This window comes from Balaenoptera musculus, chromosome 20 (assembly GCF_009873245.2).
Source record: "Balaenoptera musculus isolate JJ_BM4_2016_0621 chromosome 20, mBalMus1.pri.v3, whole genome shotgun sequence".
In the NCBI taxonomy this organism is placed as follows: domain Eukaryota; kingdom Metazoa; phylum Chordata; class Mammalia; order Artiodactyla; family Balaenopteridae; genus Balaenoptera; species Balaenoptera musculus.
In genome coordinates this window covers 22,184,772-22,202,895 of record NC_045804.1, presented here as the reverse complement: position 1 = coordinate 22,202,895, position 18,124 = coordinate 22,184,772, and the positions used below count along the sequence as shown (strand labels likewise).

General features: G+C 54.5%; 2 protein-coding genes across 3 annotated transcripts; one reads left to right on the top strand and one right to left on the bottom strand.

Moving 5' to 3' along the window:
- The first annotated feature begins 3,794 nt into the window (after positions 1-3,794).
- Positions 3,795-7,475, top strand: TMEM101 (transmembrane protein 101). Its single transcript, XM_036837850.1, has 4 exons — positions 3,795-4,109; positions 4,434-4,614; positions 5,501-5,647; positions 6,430-7,475. Exons 1-4 carry the CDS (start codon positions 3,973-3,975, stop codon positions 6,736-6,738), a joined length of 774 nt encoding a protein of 257 aa, XP_036693745.1. The 5' UTR covers positions 3,795-3,972; the 3' UTR covers positions 6,739-7,475.
- Positions 7,451-13,361, bottom strand: NAGS (N-acetylglutamate synthase). Of its 2 annotated transcripts, XM_036837848.1 has the most exons (7): positions 12,914-13,361; positions 12,070-12,344; positions 11,742-11,955; positions 11,264-11,444; positions 10,534-10,705; positions 10,253-10,435; positions 7,451-9,053 (listed from the first exon to the last, which is right to left on the bottom strand). In XM_036837848.1, the coding sequence occupies exons 1-7, from the start codon at positions 13,337-13,339 to the stop codon at positions 8,900-8,902; spliced, it is 1,605 nt and encodes a 534-aa protein (XP_036693743.1). In that variant the 5' UTR covers positions 13,340-13,361; the 3' UTR covers positions 7,451-8,899. The 2 variants fall into 2 exon arrangements, with proteins under 2 accessions (XP_036693743.1, XP_036693744.1); XM_036837849.1 differs by lacking the exon at positions 10,253-10,435.
- Positions 13,362-18,124: the final 4,763 nt, after the last annotated feature.

Sequence of the window (18,124 nt, the reverse complement as noted above, 5' to 3'; positions counted from 1 at the left end):
TAGCAGGTAAAATCTTGGGAGATGGAGGGAAGGTGTCCTTGAGACCATGTTGGGGGACCTGGCAACATGGTGAGACCTCTGAATGGTGTTTGCGTTTATTTTTCTTTCCTAGCATCACCGTGCTTCCCCAGGCTCCTGGGTGGAGGAGTGTGGCGCAGGTTCTCAGCATCCGTGACGGCCTGGTGCCGTCCTCACTCCAGCCCCTCATGGGGCAGGTGTGGCCACTCCTTCCTCACAGTGACCATGGCCACAACAGTGGCATCAGCCTTGCTTGGAGTGTGGTGGCAGTGTGCCCAGCACCATGTACCCACCCAGCCTTGGGCATTGTGTGGACTGTGGGGGCCTCCACCTGCTCAGCCCCCTCCCAGGCTCCCTGACAGTTTAGCTTTTGGAGCTGAGCCACAATAGTCTCAGCCACCTGGCAAGTGCCTCCTTCCAGGGCCTGTGGGGACTGTGGTGCCACTGCTTTCTCACAGTGTCCCATGGGATCTGGCTGGTGGAGCCCTGGGTGAGGGGCCTGGGTTTCCTGGAGCATCTGGACCTCAGCCACACCAGCTGGCTCACCTGTGCCCAGACTTTTCCATCACCCTGTGCTCTCTGCTCTGTCTAGACTTCTCACAACCTGCTTGTTACCCTGGACCCCTGCAGCCTGTGGGGCCTGGGGAACTTGGGGCAGCTGGACCTGAGCCACACAACCGGGCTGAGCTGGGCACTGCTGGAGTCAGGGGCCTCTTCCACCTGTGCTGGCAGGGCTGGCTGGGAGCTGGCACAGTGAGTCATGGGCGCCAGCCTGGAGGTGCTCTCTGGCTGGGACCGACATCAGCAAGCTGGAGGCTGAGGCCTTTGCAGCCCTGCAAGCGCTGGGCCTGCTTTCCATTGTAGGCAACCTGCTGCAGCATGTCAAGTTCAAGATGCGGTGGGCATCCGGACAGCAGGCATGCTGCTGCTGCTGACCAGTAACCCCTGGGTCTGCGACTGACCTGCAATGGGCCTTTGGGAAGCTGGACCACCTGTGGCACTTGTGTGTGGCTGACCTGGGTAGCATGACTTGTGGTGGCCCTGGGCGGCTGGCGGGGCGGTGCTGAGCAGTGTGGAGCCCCAGCTCTGCCTTGGCTAGGTATCGGGCACCATTCTAGTCAATGTGGCTGTGGTCATGGTTGAGTGCAAGTGCAGGCGGGGCTCCAGGAGAACTGGAGAGCAGGGGAGCCCTCTAGAGAGGCAACTGGAGGAGGGGGAGAAGGTGGAGCTGTGAGAGAGGAAAAGGGATGGTCCTTAGAAGTCTTCGGGGCTCAGTTGTCTGCCCAGGCAGGGTGGGAGGAATGGTGGGAGGGGAGAGAGAAATGGCTGTGTTCATCTCTAAGGGCCTAGGGCCAACCACCCCTCCTCACATATTTCCCCCGATCTAGCACAATGCCATCTTTTCCAGCCCTGGAAAGAGGGATCTGGCCCCTAGTCCTCAACAGTTGTTTGGGGAAGAGGACACTAAAAGGTAGAAACTGAAGACCGGAGGGAACTGGGGTGGGATGGGTACAAGGAAAGCATTAATCCTCATCTCCTTCCCCTTCCTCACACATGTCCCTGGCCTCTGCTGTTGGGGACTTGATCAGAAACTGGTTGCTGAAGTTATGATGGAGGTGGGGTAAGGGTACTGTTCCCATGGGCACAACCCAGGCAGGCTCCTAGAACTATTTTGTGGACGTACACTATCCCAGTTCTCAACACCTTCGCTCCTTCCTGATGGCTGTGCATCTTGTCCCGTTTGAATCGGGGTTGGGTAAGGAGATTGGAAAAAGAAAATCAGTTGGAAAGTTGATTCTGTAGTATGTGCCTGCATTTTGGTGAAGAAAACTTGCCTCATGTGGTGGGGGGTGGGAGGGGTGGGAGGGGTAGGCAAAATGACCTTTAACCCAGTCTTTTTCTCATTCCCCTTGACTGGCGTTTTCCCACCCCAGCAATCACACAATCTCATTCCCTAGTTTTCTGCCTGGATACATCCCTTTCTCACATACCCAGGCTTTATCCTAGTGACTTTGTAAAAAATTAGATGTGAAAAGGTTTTGTTGTCCCAAGCTTTCACTGGCTGATTGGGAATTTTAAATTCATGTTGTCAGACATTTTTCTTGGACAGGAGGCCCCTTTCCCAGGGAAATGAAAACAGACCTCCTGAATTAAATGGCCTTGTGGAAGTGCTTGTAGAATCTTAACTTGAATATTAGAAGATGAATTTGTATGTTGCAGGGTGGTGGTGGGGTGTGCAGGAAGATAGGTGGGGGTGGCTTTGTGGTGGCAATGCCAGAGTGTCCAGAACTTTTGCTCATTTACTTATTCCACAAATGATTCCTGAGGCAAGAAATAGCAGTAACACCTTTTCATTTATTTATCTATTCGGCACACATTTCCTGAATGCATCCTGTCTACTAGGCCCTGAGGATATAATTGTAAACAGAAACCGGACACTGTCCTTGCCCTCATGGAGCTCACAGTCTAGTGTTAATCTAGTCATCAACAACAACAAAAAAATCACAAATATATAATTGCCAGTGTGCTGATTCAAAGGAAGGGTGGCTTTTGGTTATGAGAACATAAAATAAAGGAACTAAGAACAAACAGCACCAAAGGAGAAGTGGGGAAGACCAGTTGGAAACCTGGTGCAGCTAAACTGACAAAAGGTGGTAGTTTGGGCTAGAGTGGGAGTGTCAGAGCTGGAGAAATGGACTGCCTTAGTTGTACCATATGTCCACATCAGATCTCTCTTCTCTCAGGGGACAGAAGGAAGGCAGACCAAGATCACACTTCTCTACGAGTGGCTCTTAGGAAAACCTCTTTTTTTTTTTTTTTTAACTTTTATTGGAGTATAGTTGCTTTACAATATTGTGTTAGTTTCTACTGTACAGCAAAGTGAATCAGCTATACATATACATCTATCCCCTCTTTTTTGGTTTTCCTTCTCATTTAGGTCACCACAGAGCATTGAGTAGAGTTCCCTGTGCTATACAGTAGGTTCTCATTAGTTATCTATTTTATACGTAGTATCAGTGTATATATGTCAGTCTCAATCTTCCAATTCATCATACCCCCTTCTTTCCCCCTTGGTATCCATATGTTTGTTCTGTACGTCTGTGTCTCTATTTCTGCTTTGTAAATAAGATCATCTATACCAATTTTTTCAGATTCCACATATATGCATTAATATATGATATTTGTTTTTCTTTTTCTGACTTATTTCATTCTGTAGAGACTCTTACAGTTTCTCGGTCCATCCATGTCTCTACAAATGACCCAATTTTGCTCCTTTTTATGGCTGAGTAATATTCCATTGTATATATGTACCACATCTTCTTTATCCATTCCTCTGTTGATGGACATGTCCTGGCTAGGTTGCTTCCATGTCCTGGCTACTGTAAATAGTGCTGCAATGAACATTGGGGTGCATGTGTCTTTCTGAATTATGGGGAAAACCTTTTACTTTCAGCTTAAACAGAAGCAGAGGGATTTCCTCTGGGGTGTGTGTGTGCATGTGTGTTGTGTACACCATTTATTGAACCCCTACTATGTGCTCGAACCAATACTGTCACATTTAAACCTCACAACAACCCTGTGAGATAGGTGTCATCTCCGTTTCCCAGATGAATCTTGGAAAGTGTAGGAGATATGCCCAAAGTCACAGGGCTGCATTAGGGTTGGAGCCTAAGTTTAGCTGCATTCAAAGGCTAGTTCGCTTACTGTTCCTTCCTCTACTCTAGTTTTCAACTTTGCAGCTACAAGAAGGGACCCTTGAGCCTCCATGGGCAGAAGGAAAGACAACCCTGCAGCTAGAACACTTCCTTCGGTCCAGAACTAGAGAGCGAGAGCTTTGTTTCCTGACGGAAGGGGGGGAAAAAAAGCCCGCGAGACCCGGAAGTTGCGCATCGCGTGCTCGCGCCGGCCTCCTTGGCCGCGGGGTGAGTCCGCGGCGGACTGCCCTTCTTCAAGATGGCGTCGAAGATAGGTTCGCGACGGTGGATGCTGCAGCTGATCATGCAGTTGGGTTCGGTGTTGCTCACACGCTGCCCCTTCTGGGGCTGCTTCAGCCAGCTCATGCTGTACGCTGAGAGGGCCGAGGCGCGCCGGTGAGCGGGCCCGCGCGGCCGCCGAACGCGGCGGGGGCGGTCCGGCCTGTCCCAGGAACGGGGGTGCGGTGAGGTGGGGAAGAAGTTGCGGCCCAGAAGTTGGGACCCTTGGACTGGGAGGAATTGGGACCTTGGACTTGTTAGGGACTCTGGTCCGGAGCAAGGTGGGCATGGAGCGTAGTGTGGGGGTCCTAGCCATGAGAGGGGGCTTCGGTTTGGGGAAGCAGTGGAGCTTGCGGGAACCCAAGGAGTCTCAAAGCTCTTTTCCCCGCTTCATTCTGTGCTTCATTCTGTCCTCGTTCCTTCCCCCCTCCTGGCTCACAGGAAGCCCGACATCCCAGTGCCCTACCTGTACTTCGACATGGGGGCGGCCGTGCTGTGCGCTAGCTTCATGTCCTTTGGAGTGAAGCGGCGCTGGTTCGCTCTGGGGGCCGCACTCCAGCTGGCCATTAGTACCTACGCCGCCTACATCGGGGGCTACGTCCACTACGGGGACTGGCTGAAGGTGAGCGCCTCGGCCCTAAGTGGGACTTGGCTGGGGTGTTGGGGAGCCAATGCCCGGGACAGTTGGGCAATGCCTGGTGCTAGCCAGGAGCACAGTGCGAAGCCTGGAAAGGCTGAACCCCCAGGCGTGTAGAGGTTATTACAGACGGCAAGAATGGAAGGACCTTAGAGACCACGCAAACCTCCCCTTCAGAGTGTGCAAACTGAGGTCCAGAGATGCGAAACAGACTTTCCCACAGTTACACCACAGTTAGCATTACAGGTGTGACCAGAACCCAGGTCACCTGGTTCCCAGAACCCTTTAAACCATTAGTTATCTCAGACTCATAGAGCAAAAGGGACCTTAGAGAGTACCTGGTCCACCCAACCGATTTTATGAAATTTATCTAATCCTAGGGCAGCATTTAAGCCTGTAGATGCCAGGACCTGTGCCAGGCACTACAGGCTTGGAGATAAGCCTGGACCAAGGCATTACCCTCAAGGAGTGGACTGTCAGCCCAATAGGGGAGGCAGATGTGTGAGTAACTATAGGACAGTGAGATCAACGGTTCGTTTATGGAACAGCGTATACTATATAGCAGAAAGAACATTGGGCTTCGAGTGTGCAGACCTGGGGGTGGGGAGGGGGGCAACGCTTGGTATCTGGGTTCTGCCACTTACTTTCTGTAGGACCTTGGACAATTTTATTAACCCCTCTGGGCCTCAGTTTCTACTTCTGGTAAAAAGAATTACCTATCTCTGCTCTACCTGCCCACCACACTTGGAAATGGTAAGAGGGTTCATCAGGTGGAATGGGATGTACAGAGATGGGCAGTTCTGCGCTCCGGGCGGCCAGGAGAAGTGTGGTGGCTTCAGGTCCTGACTGGGGTCCCCTCGCCTCGGCCTAGGTCCGTATGTACTCTCGCACAGTTGCCGTCATCGGTGGCTTTCTTGTGCTGGCCAGCGGAGCTGGGGAGCTGTACCGTCGGAAACCCCGCAGCCGTTCCCTCCAGTCCACCGGCCAGGTCTTCCTGGGCATCTACCTCATCTGCGTGGTAGGTTGGGGGACTGTTGGCTGGAGGTGCTTGACTGGGAGCGAGAAGTGAGCCCATGCCTGGCGCCTGGCAGAACCCAGGGAGGTGGGCAGAACGAGGCCTTGCATGTAGTTCCTGATGGCCTGGCTCCCGGCAGTTGCCCCTGCCAAATTCTGGGCCTCGGGGGCCCTTCAAGTGCCCGAGACCTGGCTGAGAGTCCCTTCTTCCAGCATTATTGCCACTGGGGAGAGAAGAGGATGGATCGACCCTTCAGTCCCAAGCCTGAGAGCCAGGAGAACAAGCGGGACGGGTCCTCTCATGGCTTCAGCCCCCAGAGGACTGGGAGAGGGGACAAAGGAGAGGTTTGGTAGAGTTCAGGTCCCAGATGGGACTCTGCCACTTACAGCTGATGAGGCTGCCTAGCGTAGCCAGTTATGTCCTCCCTGGTGCTCGGGGAGGCCAGTGTGGATGGGGACGTGGACAGGTCCCAAGTCACTTGGCTTCATCTTAGTTGCTGGGCACCATCTCCCATGTGCAGAGCTCTGTATTCAGAGGTGAGAGCCCCGGTCTGACTGTGGAACCTCCTCCCTTCTGAGACCCCAGGGTGAGGAGAGACAGAGGTCCTAACCTCATGGAGCTCCCTAGTCAGATGGGGAGACACAGGCCTTACTGTCAGAAAGCCCCCAGTCTGAGAGGGGAGTCAGAAGCCCACCTTGTAGGGGCTGGCTTGCATGCCAGGGGTGGCCTTACCCAGGCAGGCTCCTCAGCCTGTTGGAGAGCCTTAGAGGATGCTGTGTCTCTAGGCCTACTCGCTGCAGCACAGCAAGGAGGACCGGCTGGCGTATCTGAACCATCTCCCAGGAGGGGAGCTGATGATCCAGCTCTTCTTCGTGCTGTATGGCGTCCTGGCCCTGGCTTTCCTGTCAGGCTACTACGTGACCCTGGCTGCCCAGATCTTGGCTGTTCTGCTGCCCCCGGTTATGCTGCTCATTGATGGCAATGTTGCCTACTGGCATAACGCGCGGCGTGTTGAGTTCTGGAACCAGATGAAGCTCCTTGGAGAGAGCGTGGGCATCTTTGGGGCCGCTGTCATCCTGGCCACTGACGGCTGAGCTGCACAGCGGGAGTCTGAGATGGGTGCGGGGAGCCACTGAGGGCTACCCTACCTACATCCTTGCTGGCCCAGTTATGTTTATTTATGCTTTTTGGTCTATTTGTTTGATCACTTGCGTTGTGTGCATGTGTGTGCGTACGCATGTGTGTGCGTGTGTTGGTAAGAGGCAGGTCTCTTCCCCAGTTCCTGGGCTTGGGCCTTGGTGGGGTGGGAGCCCTGATGACTCTGCCTTACAGGTTTCTTTTTCCTGTTTGTTATGAGGAGAGCTGAGGCCAGCTGCTCCCTTGGGTCTCCTGTCCCAGGGAAGGGAGTAAGGCAGGGCTAGGGTGGGGTACTGAGAGTGGGAGAGAGGAGAACCAGAAGTGAGCCAATGTGAAAAATCCCTTTTTGAACCTGGCAGATGCAGCTAGGCTCTGCAGTGCTTTTGTGAGACTGAGAGTGAGTGAGTGTGCATGTTGACACGTGGATCAGGCCCAGGAGGAGCAGAGGGGCCGGGCACCACGGAAGTCATGTGGGCTCTCAGGGTGTGCCAGGGGCAGAAACAGCACTAGCTGTCACCCACCTTGAGGGTACAGCAGGCCCCAGTTTACTCTGGGGTTTGCAGGGGTGCGACAGGCAGCAGCAACTTCCTGCCTCTGGCCTTCTGTTTCCAGCTCCGTGGTTGGCCTGGTGGGGGTGAGTGCCCTCCCAAACACCAGACCACACAGTCCTCCAAAAATAAACATTTTATATAGACATTTGGCTTTGCTTCTCTGTTCTCCCCACGGGGCACTTAGCCATTGGCTGGGATTGATCTTGGGTTTCTTGAAATACCATATCTGGTTAAGCCCCACCTTGATCCGCCCATGATCTTTCCCCTGTTCTGAGAGTTCCCACAGTCCTTTGGCTCTCTTTTCAACAGTCTCTGAATGCTCCCTGTAGTATATGCTTTGACCTTTCACTTCAGTCCCTCTTGTGGCTTATCTTTTCCTCCCCATTTGGTGCCAGCTCTTTTCGAAGAAATCTTTGGTGAGGGCAGCTAGAGGGAGAGAACTGATATTAAGTGTCATTATGAGGCTGAGGAGTTTTCATTTCACAGGTGAGGAAATGGAGGCTCAGAGAAGGTGAGCAGCTTGCCTCAAGCCACAGAGCTGGATTCCAGGTCAGGTCTATCTAATGCCCACGCCCAGATATGTACTCGACACCAGCCCTCTCTTGGGGGTTGGTTGTGTCACAGCAGCCCCTGGTGTGTGTGCCATGGTGACCCTCTCCCTACTCATTCGCACACCTCCTGACAGAAAGTAGCCCCAGCAGCCAGTATGGTGCCTGGCACATCGTGGGGGACAAAAATGTCAAATGAAACCTCAGGCTTTGGACTCCTACCCGTCTGAGATGTTCTCTTCCTGCAAAGATGGAGACACAACCTCCAGGGGGGCCCAAGGGAAAACATCCAATTCTGGGCTTGGCCCTGAGCCCTGCCTGGAAAGGGAGCTGGGCCTGCTGTCAGTCTGGTCTGTGGAATGGAAGATGTTTCCTAACTAAGGGGTAGGGGAGTCCTTCTGGGGACGGCTGACAGCTGTGGGAGGGGGGAGGTGGTGGCAGCATTCATCCAGGGGCGTCGGCCTCATTTAGCTCCTCTCTTCCCTCTAGGAAGAGGTTCCCCAGCCCTCAAGATCTTGTTTCCAGAGGGTCACTGCTAATATCCTTTCAAGTGTGAGCTGACTTTCAGACAAGTATTTGCATTTTAATCAAGGTCTCCTGAAAAGTTGCAAGACCCAAAGGAACTAAAACGGAATGGTGGAATATCAGGCAGATGTGGGTGATATTTTGGGCAAGGGAGCCTCAAAACAGCACAGAGACCACAGACACTGGCCCACCCGTAAGCCTTGGGCCCTCAAAGGCAAGCCCTCCTTCCCCCAAATCCCTAGACTGAAAATTCAAGGCCATCTGGTTGTGCTTTGGAGCAAGTAGGGGGTCTTGGGCAGGCCCTTCTCCTTCCTGCACTTGTCCTCATTTGGGTGCCCCCCTCTGGGCAGGGTAGAGTCGGGGCTGCTGCCTTCTCTGCAGCTCACTCAGCCAACAAGTCTGGTCCGGCCTGTGGCTGGCTCGGGTCACCTTCAGCAGGCATGGCTTTTGGTCCACCCTGGCTGTCCCAGGGCCTGCAGGGCTGGTGGAGAGGGTCAGCTGCCTGGGTCAGAAGCTGGCTTGCAGAAGGAGTCTGGCAGCCCCTTGGCGTGGTTGACCAGCTCGTAAGAGTCCCGGATGTCGGCCAGGCCAAACCAGAAGAAGATCCACTGCTTGTTGGAGAAGCTGCCATCGCTGTGTTTGAAGTACCTGGTGGAGGTGGGAGACAGGTTTTAGGCAAGACCAGTGCTCACTACTCACTGGTTCATTTACTGAGGACCTACTACAGGCATACCTCGTTTTATTGCGCTTCACTTTATTGTGCTTTGCAGGTACTGCGTTTTTTACAAATTGAAGGTTTGTGGAAACCCTGTGTGGTGCAAGTCTATCAGGGTAATTTTTCCAAAAGCATTTGTTCACTTCGTGTCTCTGTGTTGCATTTTGGTAATTCTTGCAATATTTCAAACCCTTCACCAGCAAATAGATGATTATTCACTGAAGGCTCAAGTGATGGTTAGCAGTTTGTAGCAATAAAAGTATTTTAAAATTAAGGTACATACATTTGTTTTTAGACATAATGCTATTGCACACTTAATAGACTATAGTGTAAACATAACTTTTATATATACTTGGAAACCAAAAAATTCATGTGATTTGCTTTATTGCAATATTCACTTTATTGTGGAGGTCTGGAACCAAACTGGCAATATCTCTGGGGTATGCCTGTACATGCTGGACACTCTGCTAGGACCTGTGGTCTGTAATCTGATTTTATCCTTATAGCATTAGCCAACATCCTGGTGTTGTTATGCTTTTTTCACGGAGAAGCAGCTAAGGCTCAGAGAAGTTAGCTAACTAGCCAGAGTCACACAGCTAGGAGGGTTAGAGTGAGGCCCTCTTCTGCTCTCTCCGCACTGCCCTGGCTGTGCAGCCCGGGGAGGGCTTCTTGTTCACTTCTTGGTGCCCACAGAGCAGGGTAGTGGGGGATGAGGTGATAATTGCAGAAGGAAAGAGAGGAGGGAGTGTTCCACTGGAGATGCAATGGGCCTGGGGTCAGAGCTTGGCAACTGGGCCTGGAATAGAGCCCTGAGGGGCTGGATTTCTCCAGACCCAGGGAGAGGCAGGCTGCTTCCCGGGTGGAGACTGTCTTCAAGGAATCTACCCTAGCAGGGCAGAGCCGGGTTAAGTGTGCTCTGCCTCTAGGGAAATCTCAGGCTCCGTGTGTGGTCCACTCCCTGGGGAATGTGGGGCCACACTGAGCGGGCCATTTCCCTTGGGGAAGAATGGCTAATGAAAGAAAGGGAGGCCCAGCCTTCCTGGCTGGTGGTCCCCGGGCGTAGCTGGCCAGAGCTGGAGAGGAGAGTGGGGGTGGTGGGGCCCAGCCCAGAGCCGGGAGGGGCGGGACCTACCAGGGATTGATGGGGTTGGTGACCCGGGAGCGCCAGAAAAGCGTCTGCAGGTCCCGCCGCAGGCGCTCCCACAGCATCTGGCCGGAGCCTTGGCCCTGGCGGCTGGAGCTCACCACAAACTTGTCTAGATACGGGGTGCCCCCAAGTACGGGCTCCGTGGTCAGAATGGCAGCCGCGTTGTACCTGGCGCAGCGGGGGAGAGGCAGGCTGGGACCTCTCCTTGGTCCAAAGCTCCCCGGCTCTGTCCCTTGGTCCCTGCCCTCTGGGGCCCGCAGGCTCACCCCTCAGAGACGTAGACAGAGTGCAACCTCGGGCGCAGCGAGGCCAAGTAGTCGTCCCGGAGCTTTTTGCCGAAGCTGGCGTTGACCAGGTTCACTAGGAGGCCCTGGTCCAGGCTGTCCAGGCTGCGCACTCGCAGCATCCGCTCGGCGTTCTTGAACAGCGTCCCGGACCCTGGGGGTGGGATGGAGGAGGAGGGGTTAGTTCAGCCCGAGATCCAGGTCCCCTCCGCTCCTCCGTTTGCGCAGCCTGGTGGGGTTCCAGATAGGACAGGGGCTGGTGGGACAATTACTCTCTTTGGGAGCTCTCCACAGTGAGCCGCTTCCTAAAGTCTGCATAGATTTGTGCGCGATTTTCACTCAGGGATTTTCTTTTCCCCCCCCCCCGGGCAGTTTGTCCCTCAAGTTCCGCGTATCGCCTGTAGTCCCAGCTACCTCTCCTAGTCCCGCCTACCCTTGCCCTCCCCCACCTCTGGTCCCGCCCACCCATCCAAACCCCGCCCACGTTTCCTAGCTCTGTCCATTCCACTTGGTTCCGCTGGGTCTGCGGTTCCTCCCACCCACCCAAGTCCCTCCCATCTGTCTAGTTCCACCCAAGTTCTAGCCCAGGGCCGTCCACCTCCTTGCTCACCTCCCGCAGGTTTGGAAAGAGCAGGAAGCCTTTACTGTCTGGAGAGGAAGCCGCTTCTCCTGGCTCCCCAAACCCAGGCGTGCCCCCCGCCCCAGCCCTCACCCTTGTTGCTGAAGAGCTCGGTGAGCAGCGTGCTGGCGTCGGTGATGACAGCCGAGGAGTGGTGAGGCAGGCGGCTGAGCACGTCCACGATGAGCCGAATCTGCTGCCGTTCTTTGGTGCTCACCCACTCGGCGTTGGTCACGAGGTCCAGGTCGGCGGGCAAGTTCACGTTACTCAGGACCTGTGTCCAGGACGAGGGGGTGAGCCTCCGACCTGCAGCCGGACAAGGACTGTGGCCCCGCCCCACGGACCTCTCCTCACTGACCCCTTTTCCCTTACTTCCTCCCGAAGTCCTTGGCCAGGGAGGGCTCAGATCTGAGCACCATAGGCTGAGTCCCTCCCTGACACTCCATTTCCGACCCATGCGGCTGGAGAGAGAGTGACTCGGGGGCCCGTCTGGGAGGCGTGCAGGGGACCTAAGAGCGGCTCAGCCAGGCGCAGAGTCGCGGGGAGTGGGGTCCGAAAGGAGGAGACACACCTTGTGACTGCTGTCGTGCAGACCGCCCGTGGTATTGAGGAAGATGATTTTGGTGGGCCGCAGCGCCTTGGCCAGGGACGCGGTCACCTCCAGTGAGTCCAGGAGCACGGAGCGGCGGGCGGCCGTCTCCCCGATGGGGCACAGGATGGGGATGCTGCCCGACTCCAGGCACCACTGCAGTAGGTCGGTCTCCACCGAGACGATGCCGCCATAGCTGTGGGCCAGACGTGGTGCTCAAGGAGGTTGCCTCCAGGACCCGCGGGTCTGGGGCTGGGCGCGCGGAGTAGCGTGATCTGAGGACGCAGGGGCAGGCAGGGTCAGCACTAACCTGGCATGAGGGGCTGGCTCAGCAGCGCCCAGCACCGACCCGCCGCCAAAAAAAGGCACGGCAGTGGCGGCATTGTGCCGCAGGGCGTCCACCAGCACCTTGCAACTCTGGGCAAGCTGTGCCTTGGCCTCCCAGAAGGAAAGACAGCCCGAGGGCGCCGTGGGAGCGGGCAGCCCCAGGACCACCAGCGGCTTCATGTCCATGCGCTGCAGGAAGGCCAGGGCGAAGGCCAGGCTGGATACGGCCTTAGGGCACTTGAGCACCTCCTCGTCCACCTGCGGAGGAGTGGGCGTTCAACGGGCACGACACCGGCCCTGACTCCTGCTGCACCCGCTTGCTCCCACAGCCGGGTCCTCAGGGCCCTCTTGGGGCCCCCACCCTGCTCAGGAGCTGTCAGGCTCCACTTCTGGCCACCTGCGCCCACCTGCTTCGCCCTTTGCCCCGTTGGGTCTTGCCATCCTCTTATCTCACACTAGTGTTCCTCCCTCCGCTCCTCCCTGCGACCTTGGACTGTAGGACACCTTAGGGGGAGGGGTGACGCAGGCGGCTTCTATCAAGGTTCCCCAACTGCCAACTGAACCCCTAACTGCGCCCAGGATGGGAGGACTTCTCTGGCGCATCTCGTTTGACGGGCTGGGGACCCGAGGCTCCTCACCCGGGCTGGGCGCGAGACTTTTCGAGGAGCGCACGGCCTCGCGCAGTCCCAGGCGCTCGTCTGGGCTCCGTCGAGCCCCTTCCTGGCTCCGCTGCGCAGAGTCCGCAGCCCGTCCTGCCATGCCTGGCGACACGTCGCTAACACAGCCCCCATCCCCTGTCTGTGACCCGGCCGACGCCGGGCTCTCACCTCGATGACGGCAAAGGGCCTGTCCGCGGAGTGGTGGCAGGTCTGGAACTGCGTGAGCCAGTGGCGCGCCTCCCCGGGGCTGGCCCCACACTGGTTCAGGAAGGCCTGGATGTCCCGCTGCACCAGCGAGCGGCCCGCCGGGGGCCCGGGGGAGTCGGGGGACACCGGGGGCGCGGGGGGCAGTGTCCACGACGGCTCCTCCGCTGCAGGCGAGTGGGCGTCGTACACGGCGCCCTCGGCCTCCTCTTGGGCGGGCTGGGCCGGCGCCCAGGCGGTGCTGAGCCGGCGTCCCGGGCTGGTGGCCCTGGCCGCCCGCCGCCGCACGCTGCCGCTGAGCCTCCGGGCGCCCCCAGTGCCTTGGGGGCCGCGCAGCCTCCCGCCCGCAGGGGCGGCCCGCAGGGCCCAGGCCAACCGCGCCGTCGCCATGACAACCAAACCAGCTCGCCCCCCCAAGTGACCGTCTGTCCGGAGCTCCTGGCTCTGGGGGCCTCTTAACCTGCGGCGGGGCGGGGCTGGGACTGCCGGGGCGGGGCGCCGACGGGGGGCGCGGAGTCGCCTCCCGGTGCGTTTGAGGAGGGTCAGGCCATGGGTCAGAGGGCGGCGCCGACAGGATCCCCCGCCCCTGGGGTGGGGGGATGGAACCCACTAACGAGAGTCACGAGGCAGAGATAAACGGTGGCTGGGTGTCTTTAATTTGCTGCCAAGGCCGGTTCCAGGAAGGGCTCGGGGACCCACAAGTGGATTTGGCGCTCTGCGGGGTCTTGAATGATTAAGGGGGAGTCTGATTAGGGCAAGAGGGGAGAGCAGGTGGCAGTTGCCACCTGGCTGAGGGAGGAGACTGGAGGGAGAGGTGGGGGAAGAGTGAAAGCGTGGAGAGCGGGGATGCCTTTGTCCTGTTGGAGCTCAAAGAAGATGGACTCACGAGGTTACCAGAGTTTGCCAAACGCCAGCCACTGGGTACCACCTTGAAGAATTTTGTCATATCTTCAAATCACCCCTTATTAGTGTTAAAGTTTTTCTTTAAACTTTTTTTTTTTTGCCAGAGAAACCAAATGTTATAATATGGTATAATGAAATTAACATTCTGAATTATGAAAAAATATGACATGTGCCTTCTTGCTTCCTCTACCAACCCCCCCATCCCCCATCCCCCCCAGTGCAAGCCTCCATCACCTCCCACTTCTATTATCTCAATACTCTGCTAATTAGACTTCCTGCTTCCACCCTTGCCCCTTCAGTCTACTCTTCAATGAGTGGCTAGAATTAATCCTGTGACTTGGCAGTCCAGTGGTTAAGACTCCCCCTTCCAACGCAGGGGGTGCGGGTTCAATCCCTGGTCGGGGAGCTAAGATCCCACATGCCTCGGGGCCAAAAAACCAAAATATAAAAAACAGAAGCAGTATTGTAACAAATTCAATAAAGACTTTAAAAAAAATGAACTTACTAATTTTAAAATTTATCCACATCAGGATTGTAACTAGAAGGCCATTATCACTTGAAAGAAAGTCTTACAAATAAAGAGAGAACAAAATGTTATGAATTCCAGCTGGACAGTGTTGCCTGCTTCTCTTGGAAACAAAGAATGTTAGCAAGCACCAGGTGGTAGAGATCCCCTAGCACACTGTGAGGCTTTCTCCACGGTAGAATAATAGCTGCTGACACATGCAGAACGTCAGGCACTGTGCAAAGCTCTTCACAAATAGTAACTCATTTAAGCCTTACAATGACTCCAGAATTGGTATTATTATTATTACATCCATTTTATAGACGAGGAAATTGAGGCACAGAAACATGTGAGGGACAAGGTCATTCAGTTCATAAGCAGCGGAGCTGGTCTTTGAAGCAAAGCAGTTTTGCTCCCGATCCATGCTCTTAAGCAAGATTTGAAAAGGACTTGAAAACTTTCACAGGATGTGATTCATTGTTGCTTAATACTGTATCCCCTGTGCTGCCTAAAAACACCTGGTGTGCTAACAGTTGTACATATCCTGCCCTCGGGTACACTCTATCCTGATGGGGTCCCACCCTCTGTCTTTACAGAGGGTGGTGCAATCAACTGTAGAGGGGAGGTGACTTGGCCGAGGTCGCACAGCTTGTTAGTGTCATGGCTGGACCCTTGACATCCTGAGTTCCTACCCGCTGCTCTTTCCTTCCTTTCGTACAGCTCTGTGTTCCCTGTGCTGGGTGTCAGGCTCTGCCTGAATGGGGAGCAGTGGTCTGGGCTCTTCTCTCCTGAGTATCCCAGAGGATGCTGTGTGAGTGCACTGACCCTTCCAGGGATCCCCCACTAAAACACACGTTCGCGTGAACACGTGCACATGTACACAAGCAGGCACATACGCACACACAGCACAGCACATGCACGCACCGTCCTGGGCAGGAGACTCCTGGCAGGGGGAGATGGGAGCTGACCTCTGTGATCTCCTCCATTGACTTTTCCATTTTCCTACTTAGAAATCCTGAGTTCCAACGGAGTGAAGCAATGGCAGGGAGGGTGTGTACCCCTTGCCCTGAGGGGCCGCCTCCAGGGACTTCGTTCTCTTCTCTCTTTACTGCTGCCCCTCCAATCCCCACACTTCCCAGAATCCACTAGAGGAGGTGGTCTTAACCCTTGGAGGCCAAATCATTTTCCTTCTTTCTGCTCTCAGAGACCCTCAACCTCAAATGTGCTTCCTCTTCCCGGTCTCTCCATCCAAGCCCCTCGTCAGAGTGCCCACCCTCCCTGGCCACTCTTTACTCAGATTTCCTCTTTCTGGGTCTCTCCCGCTTTTGCTGCTCTGGGTCTCTGCCCCTGCTCTGGCCCCTCTTTGCTTCTTCCAACTAAAGTGTACACTCCTTTTAGGTCCTTTCCCCCCAGCTGCTGCTGAGTCCTGCTTCTTGCCAGCTTGGGGCCCCCGTGAGGGCAAGGATGGCCTCTCCCTTCAGACTGGGGCTTCCTGAGGGCCGGGCTGCTGTCTCCTTCCCAGACTGGGGGCTTCCTGAGGGCCCACCAGGTCCAGTAGCCAACAGCATCCTCCCCATTTCCCCTGGGCCGGTGGGGCAGACACTGGCTGGGGAACTCCTTCCCTCTCCTTTGGGTTTCAGCCCAGAGGGCCGTGTCCCCAGGCAGCCAATGGGGCCCAGGGATACCCCGAGTAGATGATTAACTCCGGGCCAGGTGACCCTGGGGTCACTCTCCCTGGAGAAGGCCAGCCCGTGGTTGGGGAATTGGCCCTGCTTTCTGGAGGAGATGGCTGCGGGTATGGGGTCAACACCCCTACCTTGACCCACCCCTCTGAACTGAAGGCCTACAGGATCATTGTTGGCCTATGGTTCCTATTTGAATTTTATGTTTTCCCCTCTGAAGCTGGCTGATGTTTCGTCTTTCAGAGCAAAGCCTATTGTCAATGGGCCCAGAATCAGGCTCCTATCTTCTAATCAGGCCTCGGGTCCTCGAGATGCTGGGAGCAGACACAACCTTCCAACCCCTCCAGACACTCCCCTCAGCAGGGGCCTCAGCCCTGGGCACAGGGGCTGGTTTGAAGGGCCCATGTTTTCCCTCCCATGAGAGTCCTCCTTGACTGCCACTTAGTATAGGTGGGCATGGAGGTGACAGGAATCCGGGCAGGTGAGGGTTGATAGCTGACCGTCCCAATCACAGCACCAGAGGGGACATACACACAGATACACAAAGTACACAAAAGTAGAGACCCATGCCACCCTTTGAGATGCACACAGATACACAGGTGTGTAGACACACAAGCGTACAGAGATACACAGAGTACATAACATGGAGAGCTCCAGCATCCATAGTCACATAGACACATATGTGCACATAGAGAGATACACGTGTGTAGACACACAGGTATACAGAGAGACACAGGTCCGCTCAGACACACATATGCATACAGAATTGTGTACATTTGTGGAGGCTTTCTCAGTGACTGTGTCATACATAGAAACACACGCACGTTTACATGGAAAGATACTGAGAACACACAACTATACAGCCAGTTGTAGTCATTGACAACCACAGGGATATTTAGATCTGGAGATACAAATGTACACAGACTTGTGTACACACACACACTACATGCAGAGTTAGAAGCAGAACCCACTTCTCCCTGAGACCATACCCATCTACCCATGTACAGAGGCACACAGCCATACTCATTCATATGCCCGGATGGCATCTGGCATGTGAGAGGTGCCCAGTAGTTATTTATTGGATAAATTAATGAAGAGAGGACAGAGAGAAAGAAGCAGAGCCTGTGGAAAGAAAAGTCTGGCTTCATGGTTTGTGGGGTCTGTGGAATCTGTGTTCGTGGGCTTGGCCCTAGGATTGCCCAGGCAGCCCCAGGGCGGCCCTCTCCACCAGTGAGGAGCACACAGTACGTGCCAGGTACTGAACTAGGTGCTCTGAGGAAGCTGTCCCATTTTTTTTTGGCTGGAAGTCAGGAGGCCTGGGCTCTGCCACTTCCTAGGAGGCAAAGGTTTGGGCAAGGCATTTAACTTCTATGAGCCTCAGTTTTCTCACCTGTAAAATGGGGGAAAGAAAACTTAATCTCATTGAATCGTGGTGAGGATGTAAAATTCCCCGTGGGCATGCAGTCAGCCAAATCCTGGCAAACTTTATAGGACAAACAACCTGGTTTCTTCAACAAATAAGTTGCAAGGAAAGAGTAGGAGGGGAAGGATGAACATATAGATCAAAAGAAGCATTTTAAAAGCCTCCTTTCATCCTTATTTGGATTCTGATTCAAACAAACCATAAAATATTAGACGATCAGGAAAATTTGAGCACAAAAATACTTGATATATTAATTTTTTAGATGTGATATGATTGTCTGTTAATGTTTTAAAAACGATTCCATATCTTTTAGTATACATGTTGAATATTTATACATGAAAAGATAAGATGCCTTGAATTTTCTTCAAAATAACCCAGGAGAAGGGAAAGCGGGGTGGGGGAACAGAGCCACAATGAGTTAGGAGTTGCTACTTGTTGAAGCTGGATGATGGATACAGAGGATTCACTATACAATCTCCCAACTTTTATGAATGCTTGGACATTTGCAAAATAAAAGATTCAATGAATTCCCACACGTGCATGTTCTCAGTCTGACATAATGTAAACAATTAGTAAAAGCTAGTTTTCTCCTTCCAGACATAGTTTTCCTCCAAGGCATAAATATGTGAAATACTAAATACTCCACAAATACATAGTACAAT

What these genes read in the sequence shown, in the direction of transcription:
- TMEM101 (XM_036837850.1), top strand. Translation starts at nt 3,973, where the DNA reads ATGGCGTCGAAGATAGGTTCGCGACGGTGGATGCTGCAGCTGATCATG. An exon ending in GAGAGGGCCGAGGCGCGCCG is followed by an intron (nt 4,110 to 4,433) that starts GTGAGCGGGCCC and finishes CCTGGCTCACAG; the next exon opens with GAAGCCCGACATCCCAGTGC. An exon ending in ACTACGGGGACTGGCTGAAG is followed by an intron (nt 4,615 to 5,500) that starts GTGAGCGCCTCG and finishes GCCTCGGCCTAG; the next exon opens with GTCCGTATGTACTCTCGCAC.
- NAGS (XM_036837848.1), bottom strand. Translation starts at nt 13,339, where the DNA reads ATGGCGACGGCGCGGTTGGCCTGGGCCCTGCGGGCCGCCCCTGCGGGC. An exon ending in GGCCCTTTGCCGTCATCGAG is followed by an intron (nt 12,345 to 12,913) that starts GTGAGAGCCCGG and finishes ACTCCTCCGCAG; the next exon opens with GTGGACGAGGAGGTGCTCAA. An exon ending in ACCAACCCCATCAATCCCTG is followed by an intron (nt 9,054 to 10,252) that starts GTAGGTCCCGCC and finishes CACCTCCACCAG; the next exon opens with GTACTTCAAACACAGCGATG.